At 47.5% G+C, this 16,875-nt stretch overlaps 1 protein-coding gene across 4 annotated transcripts in view; it reads right to left on the reverse strand.

The window, feature by feature from the left end:
* Positions 1-14,328, reverse strand: part of DCX (doublecortin) — an 82,630-nt gene extending 68,302 nt beyond the window's left edge. For 2 of the 4 annotated variants that reach the window (XM_088172951.1, XM_014877159.2), the window contains exons 1-3: positions 14,194-14,328; positions 12,285-12,675; positions 2,516-2,856 (exon numbers count right to left, since the gene is read on the reverse strand). In XM_088172951.1, coding sequence (XP_088029077.1) covers positions 2,516-2,856; positions 12,285-12,648 — 705 coding nt within the window. In that variant the 5' untranslated portion in view covers positions 12,649-12,675; positions 14,194-14,328. Of the gene's footprint in view, positions 1-2,515; positions 2,857-12,284; positions 12,719-13,527; positions 14,153-14,193 lie in introns of those variants that run through there. The other 2 variants (XM_088172950.1, XM_088172952.1) reach the window with 2 other exon arrangements.
* Between the last annotated feature and the right edge of the window lie 2,547 nt (positions 14,329-16,875).

The following is a 16,875-nucleotide window of genomic DNA, read 5'->3' on the forward strand; positions in this document are numbered from 1 at the left end:
AGCTGCTTTTGCACTCCAACTGCAGCAGGTCTGCAGTGCACAGAAATGTAATTATTCACACACCACCCTGTCACTGCCACCACTGTCTGTACTTCTAAAGCATCTTGATTACTCCACTGATGAGCACTATGGAAATGCCTATAAATAAAATAATCATCTCCCCTCATTAAGTTCCAGCTCGTGGACTGAGGGAGGATGATTTCCCTTTGTACGTTCCTTTTGTAAATTTTATCATTTCACAACAGAGGGAGCAACGTGCCTCTGATGGCACTCAAAAAGACAGACTGTCAGGATTCTTGTCAGTATTTCAGCTTTGAGCAGCTTGCATTTTTGCATGAATATTTCCTCCTGAAAATAAAGTGCTGTTTGTCAGAATCATGCACGCAGTAATCTCTTTCTAATGTCAGCATCAGACATGCAAAACCCCCTAATGTCATGTCAGGAGGTCAGATTTTATGGAGCAGTATGTCATGGAAACCCTAACAGACAGCATTAGCCTCTAGCTCTGACTTCCACATTAGAACACACATCTATAATAAACAAGCATTGAAGGAAACCTTCCACTAAAAAGAAAGCCTTGGGCAACCAGGTTTGCTCTTCAAGAAGCTTCAACAGCAACTGGTGCTGCAAACAAATATCAAACATCCCATTATTGCCAAATCACAGTCTCACTGTTTTCAAGAACTGCATTACTGGGTGTACATTTGCACACACTGGAACTCCCAGCAATGTCTCCAACATGCAATCAAGTATCTCATTTCATAAAATGGTGAATTATAATGCCAGAGAAACGAGTGAAATGTCATATCAGGGCTGATCCTGTCTTGCCCTCCTGACAGAGGTGGAAGGGAATCACCACTTGCTCCTGTAAACAGCTAAAAGAGGGAGAAGAGAGGAGTCTGATGGAAGCTCATGGAGCGTCCCTATTCCTGCACCATCCAAAGCAACATCTCCCTCCAAACTGCCAGCAGCTCTCAAGGAACTGAGGCCACTCACAGGTTCAGATTAAGACCCCCCTTCCCAGCTGGGAGAACAGCAGGACTCTGTGTCAGCATGAGCAGGGAGCTGCTCTCAGGCCAGACCCAAAAATGAAACCCTCTACAGCTGCTGTGACACAAAGGGCAGGGTCCTGTGCCCAGGTGTCACCACCTCAGCGAGCACAGGGCATTTGACTCTCTCCTTCCTCTTTCCCTGCTCTCTCCCAACGTTTCCAGTGCATCACTCGTGGGATCACTGCTCACTTCCAGCAGGTTACTGTGTCTGTGGACAGTGCAGCTGGACAGTCACCCTCTCATGTTCAAACTTGAATCTGAGGAAGGAGAAGTGCTGTGTTGAGGCAAGTGGAAAGGAAAGCTTTGGCAGACAGATGGGATTTTTTTGTGTATCTGAAGTTGCACCAGACAATAACTAATGTGCAGGATGCAGGATGGGACAAAGCAAGAATCACAGAATGATTTGGGTTGGAAGGGACCTTAAAGATCATTTAGTTCCAGCCCCCTGCTCTGGGCAGGGACACCAGACTGTCAGGTCAGAGTGACACTCCTGGACTTTGCAGAACAATGTAGGAACCTGTATTTGGGATGAACATTTTTATCTGTAAAATCTGCATTTTCTTGGACTGAGCCAGTGCTTGAAAAATTTTCTCCAGAGACAGGACAGAGTAAATTTAAAGCAAAACCATCAATCCCTAGAATAGCCAGCATCCAAATCCACACAAGAGCTGTGCTGCCTCACTCCAGAATCTGGAGCAGGAAAAAGAGTGACAAAAATAAGATCGTTCCTCAATTACAATAAACAGAAATGTTAATCAAGCTCAGAATTGTCCTTGAAGAATCTAGCTCTTCCCAGCTCTAAAAATGATCCCCCACATTCCTTTAAGGCTTTTCATAGATACAGCAATATGAAATGGCTCGTTGCTGTGTAGCTGCTAACAAGAGACAGATGTTTCCTTCAGTTCCAGCAACATGTAGACATGAAGCACATTTTGATGACCTGCTAAATATTTCTGACTCTTTCTGCACGTTACCTCCTCGTGCAGTTAGTCAAGGAAATGCTCCACAGTTCCACACTTTCCCTGCTGGCTCTGGAGCTGGCCAGAAGGGCATGCTTGGATTAATCACTTTATCTTAGCAAGCCTTCACCAGAGGGCAAGGAAAGTCAAGCAGCACGGTTTCACCAAAGCTGGAGAGTCGTTCCAGTTAGTCCAGAGCCAGATCAGCTGGTGGCTGTGAGCCCAGCTCCCCCTGTTATTTATTTAGCTGGCCCAGAAGACACGCACCGCACGCCAGCGTGCAGGGCGAGCATCTGCTCCACCCAGAGCCACGGCTACATTCTTTACTTGGTATTAATATCAGGGAGAATTTAGTAACCTAACCACTGGCATGAGAAGCCACACTTCTAAGGGAACAGATGGCAACAATCATCTCAGCTTCATTTTAGGCTTCAAGAATTGCTCTGAGTCAGCAAAGCCGCACGACGAGAGGAAGAAAAACGTAACATCTGTAAAACCTCCTACCTGCTTCCCATCCAAGGTGTAGAGCTTTTTGACCACGCCTGTCTCCAGTTTGATAGCCTCAGTGATGTCAGTGAGGACCTGCTCGAAGGAGTGGGCAGTTTTCTTGTTGAGGAGCACACGCACAGCCTTGCGGGGCTTCACCCCGCTGCGGATGATGGTCACCAGCTTGGGGCGCACGAAATCCTTGTTCTCCTTGGCCTGGGCACTGTTGCTGCTGGCCAGGGACTGAGGTGCTTTCTGGTTGGCAGAGGTCTTCACGTTGACAGACCAGTTGGGGTTGACGTTCTTGGTGTATTCCACCTTCTTGAAGAAGTTGTCTGAAGAGCAGACGTAACTCTCCCCTGCAGGAAGAAATGAGAATTCTACAGTAACCACCAGCCCTGGGCTCTTCCCCCATGAATCATGCAGACCATTAATAATTGTTTCCATTAGCAGTCCCACGACAGCTTCTCCTTAAAACATTCTGCCTTGTTTAAATGTTATATTTATGGTTATTTAAAATATTGCTGGTGTTTCCACAAAGTAAGCGAGTCAGCCATCAGCAAATACATACAATCACATGAACCAGGGGTTAAAAGATGTTGAGTTATAAATATTATCAGTATATATATTTAGGTACCTGAAGATGCAGCTAAGCTTTCCAAGAGCTTCAGAACACCAAATTAATTTGACCACCCCAATTATTTTATAAATTTGCCAGTTTCCCCTTTATCTTTACAGACCTAGGTACTATTTCAGTGTGTCTGCATCACGCCTGAAAAATTATCAAAATCTTGTCCTGAACAGTCACCACTAAAAGTAGCCTTGATAAATCCAGCAGGCATAACAAATATGCACTGTTAGAGCATCAGTGGTTTATTAAGGAACAGACCTAGTGGCAGCTGAGATTAAACACTGCACCAAATACCACTCCTTGATTTACATGGCTGGTACCAACCAAAAATACATTAAATCCAAATTTAGACATGGCAGAGAAGAGTTACAGGGTCTTTTAAGTAATTCACAAAAAGCCCTTCCCTGTCCCACCCAAAATTAGTTTCAGGCTTTGTCTGTAATTTACAGGATCCTATCTATCTAAGGTTTTAAAAGCACCTTAAAGGATTTGTAGGAGCTTCTTTTGGGCCTGCAAATCTGATGGATGCTGGAAGAGTTATTACTAGAATGAGACTGTAAACCAGTATCCCTAAGGGAATGTAGCTGTCTGGTCTGAAATGACTCAGGCTGCACTGAAAAAAAGTCACTCACTGCTGGAGGAAGAAGCTTTTGTCTCGCCATTAGATAAAATTTTAATAGGAACTGAAGGCATGACATGGGAACCTGTAGGATTTGAGAGTCTCTTCTGGTGTTTTCTTTGTCTGATCTTACAGAATTAAGTTCCTCATGTCCTACGATACGTTTGAAATCAAAATACAGATTTAACTATTTTGAAAAACAATTCTTTTTAAAAAATAAATTTCTTCTTTACAAAAAACAGATTGGCTGCGTTTCCTTGTCTGTCCCTGACTGCAAACTCCAAGGCTCAGACATCTTTGAAAAGCCAATCCCACAGCCAAGTCTGGCTTCCCATCCAGGGATCTCTAGGACAGGATTTGACATCCAGTTGGCAAAATATGGATTTCCAAACATCCCACTGATTTTCACATGTGCCAGGCATGTAACATGCCCAGGATAAAGTCCATACTGGAACTCCTTCTGCTGACTAAACTGCACTTCTGATGGAGGCACCAGAACCCATGGTGAGACCCCAACAGACCCACATAAACAGATTTTAACAGGCTTGTAACAGCACTCTGTGTATTTCTGTCCCTACTGCTGATCAGGGTGTGATGTCACAAGCAGCCATTGAAAAGATGCAGGATTCTAATTTATTTTAACCCCACATTTGTACCCACTTTGGCCCTGTGATGCCCACTCGTGGTGTTTACATCACCAACTGCAGCTCTTCTCCATCATTTGTATAAAAATGACCAAAATCCTTGATCAACAGGAAGCAGATATTCTGTTTCTCCTTCTACAGATGGAATACAAATCCAGAAGAGAGCAGAGAGCTGACCAGGTTCATGATGAACACTCAGTTGGGCATTTTGTCAGCTGGTGTACCCCAAACTAACAATAATCCTCCCAGCAAGTTCTGCTGGCTTGAACAAACAGTAAAAATCTCTCTTTGCTGACAGCAACACCCCTCAATAAACCAACCATGCAGCCCTGCCCATGGCTGGAGCTCCTTAATCCCCTACATTTTGTGAATCTGACTCAATAGAAACTCAAATATACCCCCCACCCCAGAGTACCACACATTATACAAAATTCCCTCTGGGAATATCGTTTTCCAGAAGCTTTGAATACTTCAAATCTTTCTGATAAATAAGTGATAAGTTGTGGTTTATTCATCTGCTTCAGCCAAATAACACCTGGTGCAGAGCAGGCCAGGCTTCTCTCCAGTTTCAGGACTGAGAGAAGGGCAGCAAGGGGTCTGGGATGCTCCCAGGGAATTAACCATCCTAAGAACCTGAGCCCTCCCAAGCCCATAATCCCTGGGCAGCAGAGCCCTCCTAAGTGTGCTCAGCAGAACTGGGCATTATCCTCTGAGAAAAGGGATTTCTCTGTTTAAATGCAGCACTAAGAATAAGTGATTTGGATGCTGCTGTCACCCACCCCTGCCCCATCTTCCCTGTGCCAGCTCCTGACCTCACCTGCACCTCTGCTTCCCCACCCAAAAAACACAATAGACTATCAGTCACTGAAGTGTGAAAGGCTTGACTTTCATCTGCATCTGACCTCCATTTGTACTATTTTCACAGTGAAAGAAGTACACATCTGCACTGTGCTCTGTAGACACATGAGGAGCTGGAGCATATTTTCTATTAACAAGTTGCATATTTTGAAGTAAGCTGGAGAGATTCTTGCTCTGTCTGGTACAGTACCGTTATTCTTAGTTCCAGCTGAGCCCTTTTGAACTCCTCACTGCACACCACAGCTGTTTGTGCATTTACACCACTCTACACCAAAGGCAACAGTGGCATGAAGGCAAAACTCTTGCAGGGTTTGTTCCACAGATGTGATCTCAGGCAGCTCTGCAGATCCACACGCTGGCCTCTCAAGCTGTGCTCACACTCACAAGTGGAAAATGGGATCTGCCCTTTCTCCCTTTGTCTCATTTAACCCAAACCCCACCAAATAAAATCTGTACTTTATTCGAGTCGGAAACTGGAGAGGAATTCCCTTGGAGTGACACTCCAGAATAGCAGTGTCTTCTCAGCAGCTCTTCCCAGCATCATTCCTGCAGTCACAGCAGCACAGCTCCAGGGAAGAGGGGCTTTTCTTTCCTTCCTTCCTGACCTAAGCATGTGACCTGAAGCTTTAACTTCATTTAAAAATCACTTCAACTAATGTCTTCCCTAACTCAGTTTATGACCCTCAAATAGCAGCAAAATCATTGTTCAAGCTCCTCAGTGAGGCACATGCATTTGCCAGCCAGGAACACACTTCCCACAGTGGATTTCACTTCCCACAGTGGAGTTTTACCCAAACCTTACCATGGTGGTAGCAGGATGGAGCAAGCATGGGCTGAAGACCTGTGAACTTTCCAGCTTTTAACTGCACAATGTGGCCAGGAGATGATAAAAAGGAGAAACCTCACAGGGAATGGAGCTACCATGGAGGGAGGAGTGGGTTCTCTGCGGGTTTCTCTGCCACATCTGTCTGTGCTAAGCCTATAATGAGAAGTCAAGGTGTACAACTGTGCCAGGCACAGAAATATGACTGACAGACACAGCGTGATGTGCTCAGCATAACAGAAGGAATGGGAAGTGGATGTGAGATCTTGTCACGAGCAAAAGAAACAACTCTAAGAGGAACATTGCTCCCCAGCCCGAAGCACAAAAATCTGTGCACAAATCTTTTCAGGAACACACTTCTCGAGCCAGCAAGCAGCTGTGCACACGTGCAGAAATCCCACTGCAAGCCATGAGAAGGTACAATGCACAGCCACGTCATTAATCCCAAACAAACCCCAGAAAGGGAGCCCCAAAGAGACACACTCATGCACTGGGGGTGGGGACCATCATCCTGACAAAATCCCTGTGGTGCCACAGCATTTGTTTAGTGCAGGGCCAGCTCAGAGCAGGATGCCCTTTTTACACTGCAGCCCACAGGGGATGTGCATTGTCACCATGGTGTCACTCGTGCCACCAAACCAGCCAAGGCATTTCCTCACTCCTCCTGCCTGCCCCCAGCAATGGCTGGGCTGGCTGCAGACCTCAGACCTCCTGCCATCACCATCAGATTTGCCATTTGAAGCCAGGCTTGTATCACACAGAATTACTCCAAGTGCATGACACATCCCAGTTTGATGGAAGCACAAGGAGATTATTCAGCTCCTAAAGAAGGGATGATCTCAGCAAAGATAAGGTTTGCCTCAGAGAAGGTTCCTTAGAAAAACCCTAAGCTCCAGATGAGCACTAATCCTCCAACCCTCTTACAGCAGCTCCCTGAGACAATACCAAAAATGACAGGCTGTCCTTTCAGAAAGTTATCCTTCCTCAGCATGCACCAGCAACTTTCCAAGGATAATGAACTGTGGGAAGAAGTCTTTTGAGAAAAATCAGGAAAGCTGGATTGAGGCCATTTTGAATGTCTAAGTGTTAGCAGTTATTCCAGGAACAGTCTCTGTGGGCAGCAGTCAATTATTTTGGCTCTTAGCTCTGCAGTTGCAAAGTTGAGATTGTGCTACTGTGCCCAGCTTTTATGTTTCATGGAATTTACCAGGGCGGCAGCAGGAATTAAGTGGACTTAACACCTTGCAGAGTTCATTCCATATGGTGTTGGAACAGGCCTTGAGTTTCAAATGCATGAACTTGCTGCTGTTTTATGAGTTACAAAGACCTACAACAGTTAAAAATACCTGCTCCAGCATGGCAAAATGAACCCTGGAAGAGCTCCCTTCCCTTGGCTCCTCCAAGAAAGGAAGAACCTCTTGTTCTGCTGAAGAAGAGGAAGAAATGCTTGATTAGAAATCACCTTCAAAACCACGTGATGCCCAGAAGGAACTTTGGGATCACACCAGTCCCAGAGTGACAGCCAAGATGAGAAAGCAAATAAAACAGAACCCCATGGACAATTTTTGTTATGTAGGATGTAATTAGCTGAGCTGTCAGGCCAACAGACACCACAGAAAACAATTCCACAGGTTACCAAGGTTTCAGTGTGAAACTGCAGGAATTTCACTTTTCCAGGCAAACTGGAACACACACACTGGGTGGAGATTCCAGGATGTTTCCTATAAACCCCTCAGTCCCAGCACACACCAGGCTCTGCACAGTTCCAGGGTGGAGCCCCTCTTATGATTACTTTAAATACTCCTGGACAAGACTTTGGAAAATATTCCCAAGGGCATGACAGGATACAAAAAGCTTGGAATCACTTTCTGGAATATCTCACACAGCCCAAGGACATTTGCAATGAAACCACACTGAGCAAAACAAATCCTACTCAGCTTTTTCTAGTGTTTGATATGAAACAAGGGCAAATTTCAAACAAACAGCCAGGTCAGGGCATAAAATCCACCTTTGGATGTGCCTTGCCTTCACTCCTGGGTTGTTCCTCACTGTCCATTTCATTATGGACAAGATCAAGGAGATGAATATGGGAAAGAAGTAAAATCACGGAGAGGGCTAAAATAAACTTTTGTCCCACAAAGAACTCATTTATGGGACAATGGGGACTGGAACAAGTGGCCAAGAGCAGCATTTCTTAAACCATCTTTGCTGCTGAAGTCAATGCACAACATCAGCTTCCACCTCTACCCAGCCCTCCATTCAAGGATAAAAAATAATCAGAGCTGAGGTGGGACAACTTCTCATCATATCAAGTCCAGAAGAAGAGGCTCAAAATGAACCACTGACAAAACCACCATGTCCAGATATCAAAGGAACTAAATTTTAGCTGAAACTTGGATGAAATGAGAGCTACTCTATGATCATCTTGAGAAAGGTTGGAAAGGATGGCACGTGATTATTTCAGCATCTTTCATAGGCAAGTTTTATCACTGCACAAGGCACAGAAATATCTGTTACAAGTGACTCACCAGTAAAGGCAGCTATATAAATCAACTTCCCAAAGCCCTGGTCACTGGAACCAATTCTATGTGAAGGGGAATAAAGCTCGCCTGGTGCTCTTTTCCAAAAGATTCATCTGCCATGATAAATGGCAGCACCTTGAGCCAACATCCACTCCTGACCCAGCCAAGGCAGTGGGACAGGAGTGGGAGATGCTCTCAGCAGTTTATTGCTGCCAGCACGAGCTGGAACAGGATGCTGCCCTGCACTTAACCAGCAGAGAGATTAAGGAGGAATGCAGTCCTAATCAACATCAGCAGGTGCATTATTTACAAATATATTAAAGCTGAATGCTGAAAATAGGAGGTCAGGATTGAGACAATGACTTCAGTGAGGGAAGATGGCTGCTAGAACTGAAAAGGGGAAGAAAAAATTGATCAGGTGGGTGGATTTTGAGAGAAGGTCACTGGGAGGTGAGACAGCTCCCTGGAAAAGAATGGAAAAAGCAACCTGTGACCAGTGAGGCAGCAAAAGGCACCTGTGTGACAGAGCTCTGAGGGCTTCCAAAATGTGAGATGTCAGGGTGCAGTACAGAAAGGACAAAGAGGCTCATCCCAACAGATGGAAGGAATGTGGAAAAAAGGCTGTGAAAAACTTCACTTGTTCTCATTATGAGAGTAACCTTGAGTGCCAGGGAAGAACTCTGGGTCTGGAGAACAAAAGGGTGATTCCAAGCCCCAGTTAATTATCAGCACACCATGTGGATTTTGTTCACCTGAAATGTCTGTCTCTAGATATTGGTACTGTGCAATATCACTCTCTACCTCCAGAACTACATTCAGGCTACACTATATAAGTACATTTTTAAATCAGAAGTAATCAAGTACTCAGAGCATGATGTGTAGTATTGTCAGTAATTCACAGGTTTTTGCCATCAAACCTCTGAGATGAGCCTCTTTGATGACTTTTCCTAGATTCTACTTGTTTACTGGAAATTACAATGATAAATTAGCCCCATTATAGCAACAAGCACTGGTTTGGTTACCCTCAGTCTCCAAGCAGAAAATCAATTTATAAGGCAGACATGCCCTGGCTGTGTGTGCAGTGTTCTTGTGTGTCACAGCAGAATTACTCCCAAATTCTGGGTTTCATGCAGGTACCTTGCACACAGCTATGCAAACACCCAAGCTAAGGGCACAGTTCACCACAAGGCTGGTTATAACCACGGTGTTGTAAATTGCTTTTCTACAACAGAAGTGAAGGTCACCCCTAGAAATATGGGGTCAAGAGCAGTGTGCAGAGCTACCCTGGCATGTTCAAAAAATTGATTCCTTTGTCTTCACTCTGCTCAGGTTTTATTTTCCTAGCTGATGCTCTGCTGAGGACACAGCCACACAGACAATCCCATCTTGGTGTTAGTGCCTCTTCCTCAGTGCTGTTTCCAGGTGCCATTTTGGCAGAACAAAGCCAGAACCCAAATGCCAGCATCTCCTGTCTGTACCTCAACCAGCAAAATGTATTTTCATGGACTAGGTACCTCCTTACTTGCAGCAAAACCCATTTAAAGCAGGTGTAACAACTGAACCTTTCTTAACTTCACTGACAAAAAGCAGGAAGAGTGTAAGAGGAGGAAGAGTGCAAAAAGAGAATAAAGAATTGCATTTTCTCCTGGAGTTATTTCTGAAGATTTGCAAAAAACCCAGTACAAGCAGCACTGAGAGCTGCCATTAGAGAAAGGCTGTGGCCATATTAAGAGACCAGGATGAAACATGGCAGAATCTCCAAAATTAAGGGAGGCCACACCTCCATTCGACAGCAGTAATTGGGCTGAGAATAACTCCACTAGGAAGCATCACAGCTCTGAAAGGCAGCAGTTTCTTCCCAGGAAAACTCCTCTATGGAAACCATTATTTATTCCATGTCCTTGTCCCCGCAAAGTATTTTGGAGAGATGAGTATCCTGCTCGGCAGGCCAGGAATTCTAGGGAGAACTGCTTTAGTCAAGGTCACACACAATGCCTCGCAGCCAAGGCTGCCCCTGCAGCTCATGCCTCACTCGCATCCATTGTCTTGTACTAAAGGGAAAACCTCGTGGATTTTCGGTAGTCACCAAACTGGCCAGGACGTCTGCTTGGAGAAAAACACCGAGGGAAAGGGAAGAGCACCTCCCGTGCTGCAACGGGATCCGAACAAAGAATGAATTGCCCGGGGAAGAGCAAAGCAGCGTGGCTGTGGGTGCCCTGTATCCATCCCACGGGCGAGGATGCAGGACTGGCCATCCCAGCAGCGTCATCCCAGGGCTTGTCCCGGCACTCCCGGGAAAGGCAGAGCCCAGGGCAGCAGAGGGGACAGCCCAGGCTCAGGCACGGCTGGCAGCTGAGCAAACCTTCCCCCGGGGCATCCCTTCCGAACAGGATTAATTTTTGGCTCACCCCTCACAGTGACACAGAGCAGAGGAGCAGGCACAGCCACACCTCCTCTGGACACGGGGACACGCTCTGAGCACCCCCTGCACCCCCAAACACACCGGCCAGGCAGAGGATGCTCCCCACCCTGCCCCCAGACCCACCTGGGGATGCTCCCCCAGACCCACCCGAGGATGCTCCCCACACTGCCCCCAGACCCACCAGGGGATGCTCCCAGATGCCCCCAGACCCACCCGGGGATGCTCCCCCAGACCCACCACAGCGACCACCCAGGCTCAGCCCCTGCGGAAACGCTCCCCAAATCCACAGGAGGCACCTCCCTTTCGCACACGTTCGTGTGCAGCAATGAACTCCCCGTGCCCTGTCCGCACACATCGCTCTGCGACACCCCCAGGGCCCCTCACAGACAGCCCAGCACACCTCCACACCTCCTGAGCACCAAAGAAACCCCCACACCGCCCTGGAATTAACGCTCCTCACGCCTTCCTCCACACAGACACACGCATAAACCCCAAATTTCACCAAGTGCAACCTGGCCAGAACGCCCTTCTCTATTCACAAAGCTTGCTCATTAAATCCCCTCTCTAATGAGGCTGTGTGAGCTCCCAACACACCCCTGCACACGCTCCCCAAACACTGAAACCCCCCCAACACCCCGCCCTCCAAACATCCATCGCACCCTGCCCGCACCCCGAGCACCCCAAGTGCCTGAGCCCACGCACTGTGTGCACCGTACCCCAAAAACCGCGTCCGCAGAACGCACAAACCCTTCCACCCCATCACACCGGCCCTACTGCCCCTGCCCCTCTTTCCCATTCATCCCCACCCACCCCACTGGGAAATGCACTGCACCCACCCGGGGACAGCCCCAGCCCGGACAGACGTGGGGACACCCTGAGCCAGCAGCCAGACACACGGACACAGCCAGGAGCTGGACACACAGATACACGGACACACGGACACACAGACACAGCCAGGAGCCGGACACACGGACACAGCCTGGAGCAGGACACACGGACACACGGACACACGGACACACGGACACACGGACACACGGACACACGGACACACGGACGCACAGACACAGCCTGGAGCCGGACACACCCCTCCGGCCGCGCTGGGAACACGCCGGGGATGGCCCCGGCAGCGCTCGGCCGGGCTCAGCGGGGCTCAGCGGGGCTCAGCATCCCCCGAGCCCGGGCAAACGCGACCCTTCCGGGCATCCCCGCGTGGTGCAGCCCCCTCCCCAGCCCTCCTCCTCCCTGCACCAGGCAGTGATGCTCCTTACCTTCCTCCAGCTCGTCCATGCTGCCGATCTTCCGCGAGCCATCGATGGTGTAGATGTACCGCACTCCCTGAGGCAGGTTAATGTTGTCGGACAGGGACCGGGTCAGGTCCGCCAGCAGGGCATCAAAACTTCGGAAGCGATCGGAGGACACGGCGTATACAATCCCCTTGAAGTAGCGGTCCCCGTTGCGATAGAAACGAACCTTCTTGGCTTTCTTCTCGTTACTCAGCGCCTGTAAGGTCCGGGTTCTGTAGAAGCTACAGTGGGCACTGTGAGTGGGGCTGGGTAAGCCGTTCATCCGTGTGCCTCGCATGTTTCTGGACGCCTTGTCTCTTTCGTCAAAGTGTCCAAAATCAAGTTCCATAGTTTGGTGAACCCTAAAGATCTGAAGCTGGGCAGGAAGGAGACGGGGAGAGAAGGAGGGCAAAGGGACGGGTTAGAGAGCAGCAGAGCCACGAATCCGGAGAGCAAAATGACACTAAGGCTGTGTCTGGAGCAGGACAGATGCATTTGGGAAGCGCCCCCTCCCCTGACCCAGATTTGTATCGATTCTGGGGACTGAGAGTAGGAGGGGTCCTCGCATTTTGAAAGCGATCCAAGTACTGGGGGCAGGGAACACGTTTCTAGAGAGCTGCCTGCTCCTGCACCTGGGAGTTTTCAAAGTGCAGCAAATTGGGACCTGGGGCCAAAGGGATACATGGCAATCACAGCTCAGCCCCAAAAACTCATCCGAACACCAGTTGGCAATGAATTAAACCTCTGAGCCCTGTGAGGTTTCCTTTGGCAGCAGAAAACAAGGAGTTCCCAGTAAGTCAGCCCTTCAATCTGTCGAATCACGGAAGGACCCAGAGCATCTGAATGTTTAACATTAGAATAAACTGGCGTTTATGAAAGAATGGTCGCAGGGGAATAAGCAGTTTCTTTGTGACAGCCTGTTCAATAAGGGTTAGCAATGAGATCCAGCCCACCCTTCCCCCTATCCGCAGCCCCCTCCCAGCCCATCAATCAATTCCCAGGACCAGCCTACTTCTCTAAGAAGAAATGACTGCAAAGAAAAATCTGTCATTGAAACGCAGCTTCGGTAAGCTCTTTTCAGCCCGAGCCTCCTCTGAATTGCATTTTTGCTCCCGTTTAATGAGGAGGAGAAAATAAAGGGGCTATTTCCACCCCCCGCTCCCAGCCCTAAGTGATTTAATAGCTGGAAGTGCCCGTGCCCCAGGGACACGCCGCCCCTGCTCCTCACCTTTCATTGTTCTGAGCACGGGGGCTTCCAGCACAGAAAAGCCGAGGCTGGAGCTGACACCCAGCGAGCAGGAATTCTGCACTGTCTCTAGTTCATGCTCGAGAACAACCTTTCTCCTGCACCAAACCCCAGCACAAAAGGAGAAGGAACCCCCCCAGCCCTGTAATAGAGACCCTTGCACTCCCCCAGCACCACCAGGCACATGCACCTCACCAATGTTGCTCTCACGTTATGGCACAGGGCTGAAAGGGGATTTACAGCACTTGGCAGCCAGGTACAGACCCAGGAAAAGCTGTTGCTATCTCATCCCCGCCCTTTACACTCGCCAGAACGAAGCTCCTTCCCTGTATTCTACAATGTCAGCGCGACCCATGCAAGAAAATATCATTGTCCCCAGGCTGCAGTGAGGCAGATGACAATGCAGGCGATCCACACAGAAACCCCAAGTTGGGAACGTTCCCCCCACGATGCCAGCTGGGGTAGATTCAGTCTGGTGTCATGCATTGAACAATGAAACATCCAAGCAACTTCGGGAATGAATCAGAGGATGCAGGGGGTTTGATTTTAAAATGAACTGCAGATGCTCTAAGGCACAAAAAAAAAAAAAAAGGTTCTTCCTTTCTGTTACTTTTCTGCATGCAAGTCACTCAGCAAAGCTCTACTCACCGGTTTTCAGCGCGCAGGGTGGAGATGCTCAGAGAAAGAAAACCGGGCTCACTCTGCCTTTGTTGTCTGAGCTCCAAGCAAGAAATTCCTGCCAGGGTGGATGAGACGCCTCCTAGGTCCTAGTGCCTTGTTCCATCCCTTCACGGTAACTTTGCCTCGGTGATTCTCACTCTCACCATCAGTCTGCTCACAGTCTGTGTTTGAGGGGAAAACGGGGTGCTGATTCCAGCTCTGGATAGGTCAGCAGATGAGGAAACAAAAGGTTTAGAGGGGCAGGTTCGGGGATGATGTTTGGAAGGATGCAAATTTCCCCTTGAATCCAGTTGTACCAAGAAATCATCTGGCCCAACTAAAGAAAACAAAACAAAACCAAAACCAAAACAAAACCAAAAACCACCAAACAAACAAACAAAACAAAAACCAAAAAAACCCAAAAACAAAACAAAACAAAAAACCCCAGGATAATTGCCCCAGTCCTCCTAGAGGATTAGCAGTACAGGGGAGTCACAGTCACAATCCCACAGTGTGGCACAGTGCTGGCACAAGACTCCTGTGCATTAGGAAGGCAACTGAGAAAATCTCTGACCAGTGGAACTGGGCAAAGTCCTGCTCCTGTGCTGGTTTTACACTGGCAGGCAGAAAGGGAGAATTCACTTGGTGGTTCTGCATGAGGTGCCCCTGAATACTTTTCCTCTGTTAACATTGGACACAAGCCAAAGCCAGAGCACTGAATCCCAGTTCATTCAAATCCCCAAGGGCTTCAGGATGGAGTCATTCAACACAATTTAAACCCAGCAGATCCAGCGTGGCTCATATCCCCCAGTAAGAGAAGTTTATTTCTAATTCCACTACAGGAGGACCCAGCTGTTAAATTGTACTGAGCTCTTTCACTTTGACAGCAAAATCTTTCACCTGCTTTCTGGGTGGAGATTTCTGTGCTGCAGCACCACTAACCCTGCTCCTAACCCCACTGGTGCTGGCCTCATCTTTACTTTAGAAAAGACTGGGATGTGGAAATGGGAGAGTTTTCCCATCTGTGGAAGGAAATCTTTCCTAATAACACTGCATCTGTTTCGAGTGGAAACATCAGATGTTGTCATTCTGGCACATCACAGCAGTATCACATTTGCACAGAAGAAGTCAGTATTTATTCCAGCTTTGTCTGCCCTGTGCATGATAGTCCAGGCAACACTGACACAAACCCACTGAGGGTTTGTCTCTGCTTGCCAGAAACTTTCACACATGACATTTGTAAAAAGTTCCTTATTCCCTGAATCCACCCTTTTATTCAAAGGCTCCCATGCATCCCCTGCTGGAGCTTTTGGCTGTTCCCTTGTGTGTGTGGTCAGATCACTGCAGAGGAGACAGATCTGCTTTCCTCCATCAGGAATTAGCCCTTGAGAAGACCATGGGGAAGAACAAGGTGTATTTCCTCTCCAGGGTACATTTCAGTAGGTCTCTGGATGTAGTTTCAAGAGGTATGTGAGACTTCAAACCTTGTTCTTCCCATTAGAGCCTATTTTGAATTAGATCATTCCTGGCTATTCATCACCATGAGCTTAATCTGTCCAGAATTAACAATTCTTTCCTATAACACAACACTGCTGTAAATATAAATCTGCCCATGCTTTAAAAATTTGCCAAAAATATAAATCATTCAGCATGAGCCAAGTACAGCAGCAGCAAGAATAGAGAAAAGGAGAGTCTTCATTCAGCCTTCAGTGGCACACACAGCTTTGACAGAGAAGAGGAAGACTTTTGGGATGATGGCTAAGCATCCAGGTACTACACCAAAGTAACCAAGCAAGATGCTGTAGACCGAGGTGGAATTGTACCACAATGTGTTAATCTCCCAAAGTTGACTTGTATGGGAAGTTCTGAGGACAGCAAAGGGTGTCAAGCATCATTAACAGATGGCTCCTCTTTCTGCATCTGAGCCCAAGCCCGCTGTGAGATGAGCGTGTCTGCATGGACACGTCTGCTCAGGACAGGGACAGAAGCTTTTTGAAACACAGGCACTTCCTTTGGAAAGCTTTTTGAAAGAATTACTCCAACAGGAGAACTGGAATTTGTCCCTGACTGAAGGATAAAGTTTCTATAGCAAATCATGGTAATGATCATCTTGGGTAAAAAATCGACTTCCTCCCAAACAATGGCCAGAACACCTCCAGTGTGTGCTCCTTTCCTCCTGCCACAAGACCAGGAGGATCTCACAAGCCAGAGCACCATCAGAGGTGAAGACCCCTGGAGCCAGACTGATTTCACATGTCCTCATATTTGCTTCTCTCCAAGTGAGAACAGAATCACCCCAAACCACAGACATCAGCACAAAAATAAGCAGCAATTTCTTGAGGAAAGCAAGGCCCTGCTCCTGACTTCATTTCTTCTTCAGAGCTTCTTCCCTGGCCTTAAGGAGTTAATGCCAGTCAAAACATATTTACATCAGAAGAGACTCACCCTCTGAGACATCATAATCTAAACAATTTTAGGCAGCATGAGTGATTGAGAATTGGAAAGAAAATTCTACTTCCCATCAATAATTTCATCTAGCTGCAAAGGAAAGATAAATTTAGCTCTTCAGATTAAATTATCTACTTTAAATCAGGTGAATCATCTTTCCTCCAGGAAGGTAATATTTAGACTTTTGCCTGTGTAGCTAAATCCGTATAAATACATGTTTGT

This window comes from Sturnus vulgaris, chromosome 14 (assembly GCF_052056855.1).
Source record: "Sturnus vulgaris isolate bStuVul1 chromosome 14, bStuVul1.hap1, whole genome shotgun sequence".
NCBI lineage: Eukaryota > Metazoa > Chordata > Aves > Passeriformes > Sturnidae > Sturnus > Sturnus vulgaris.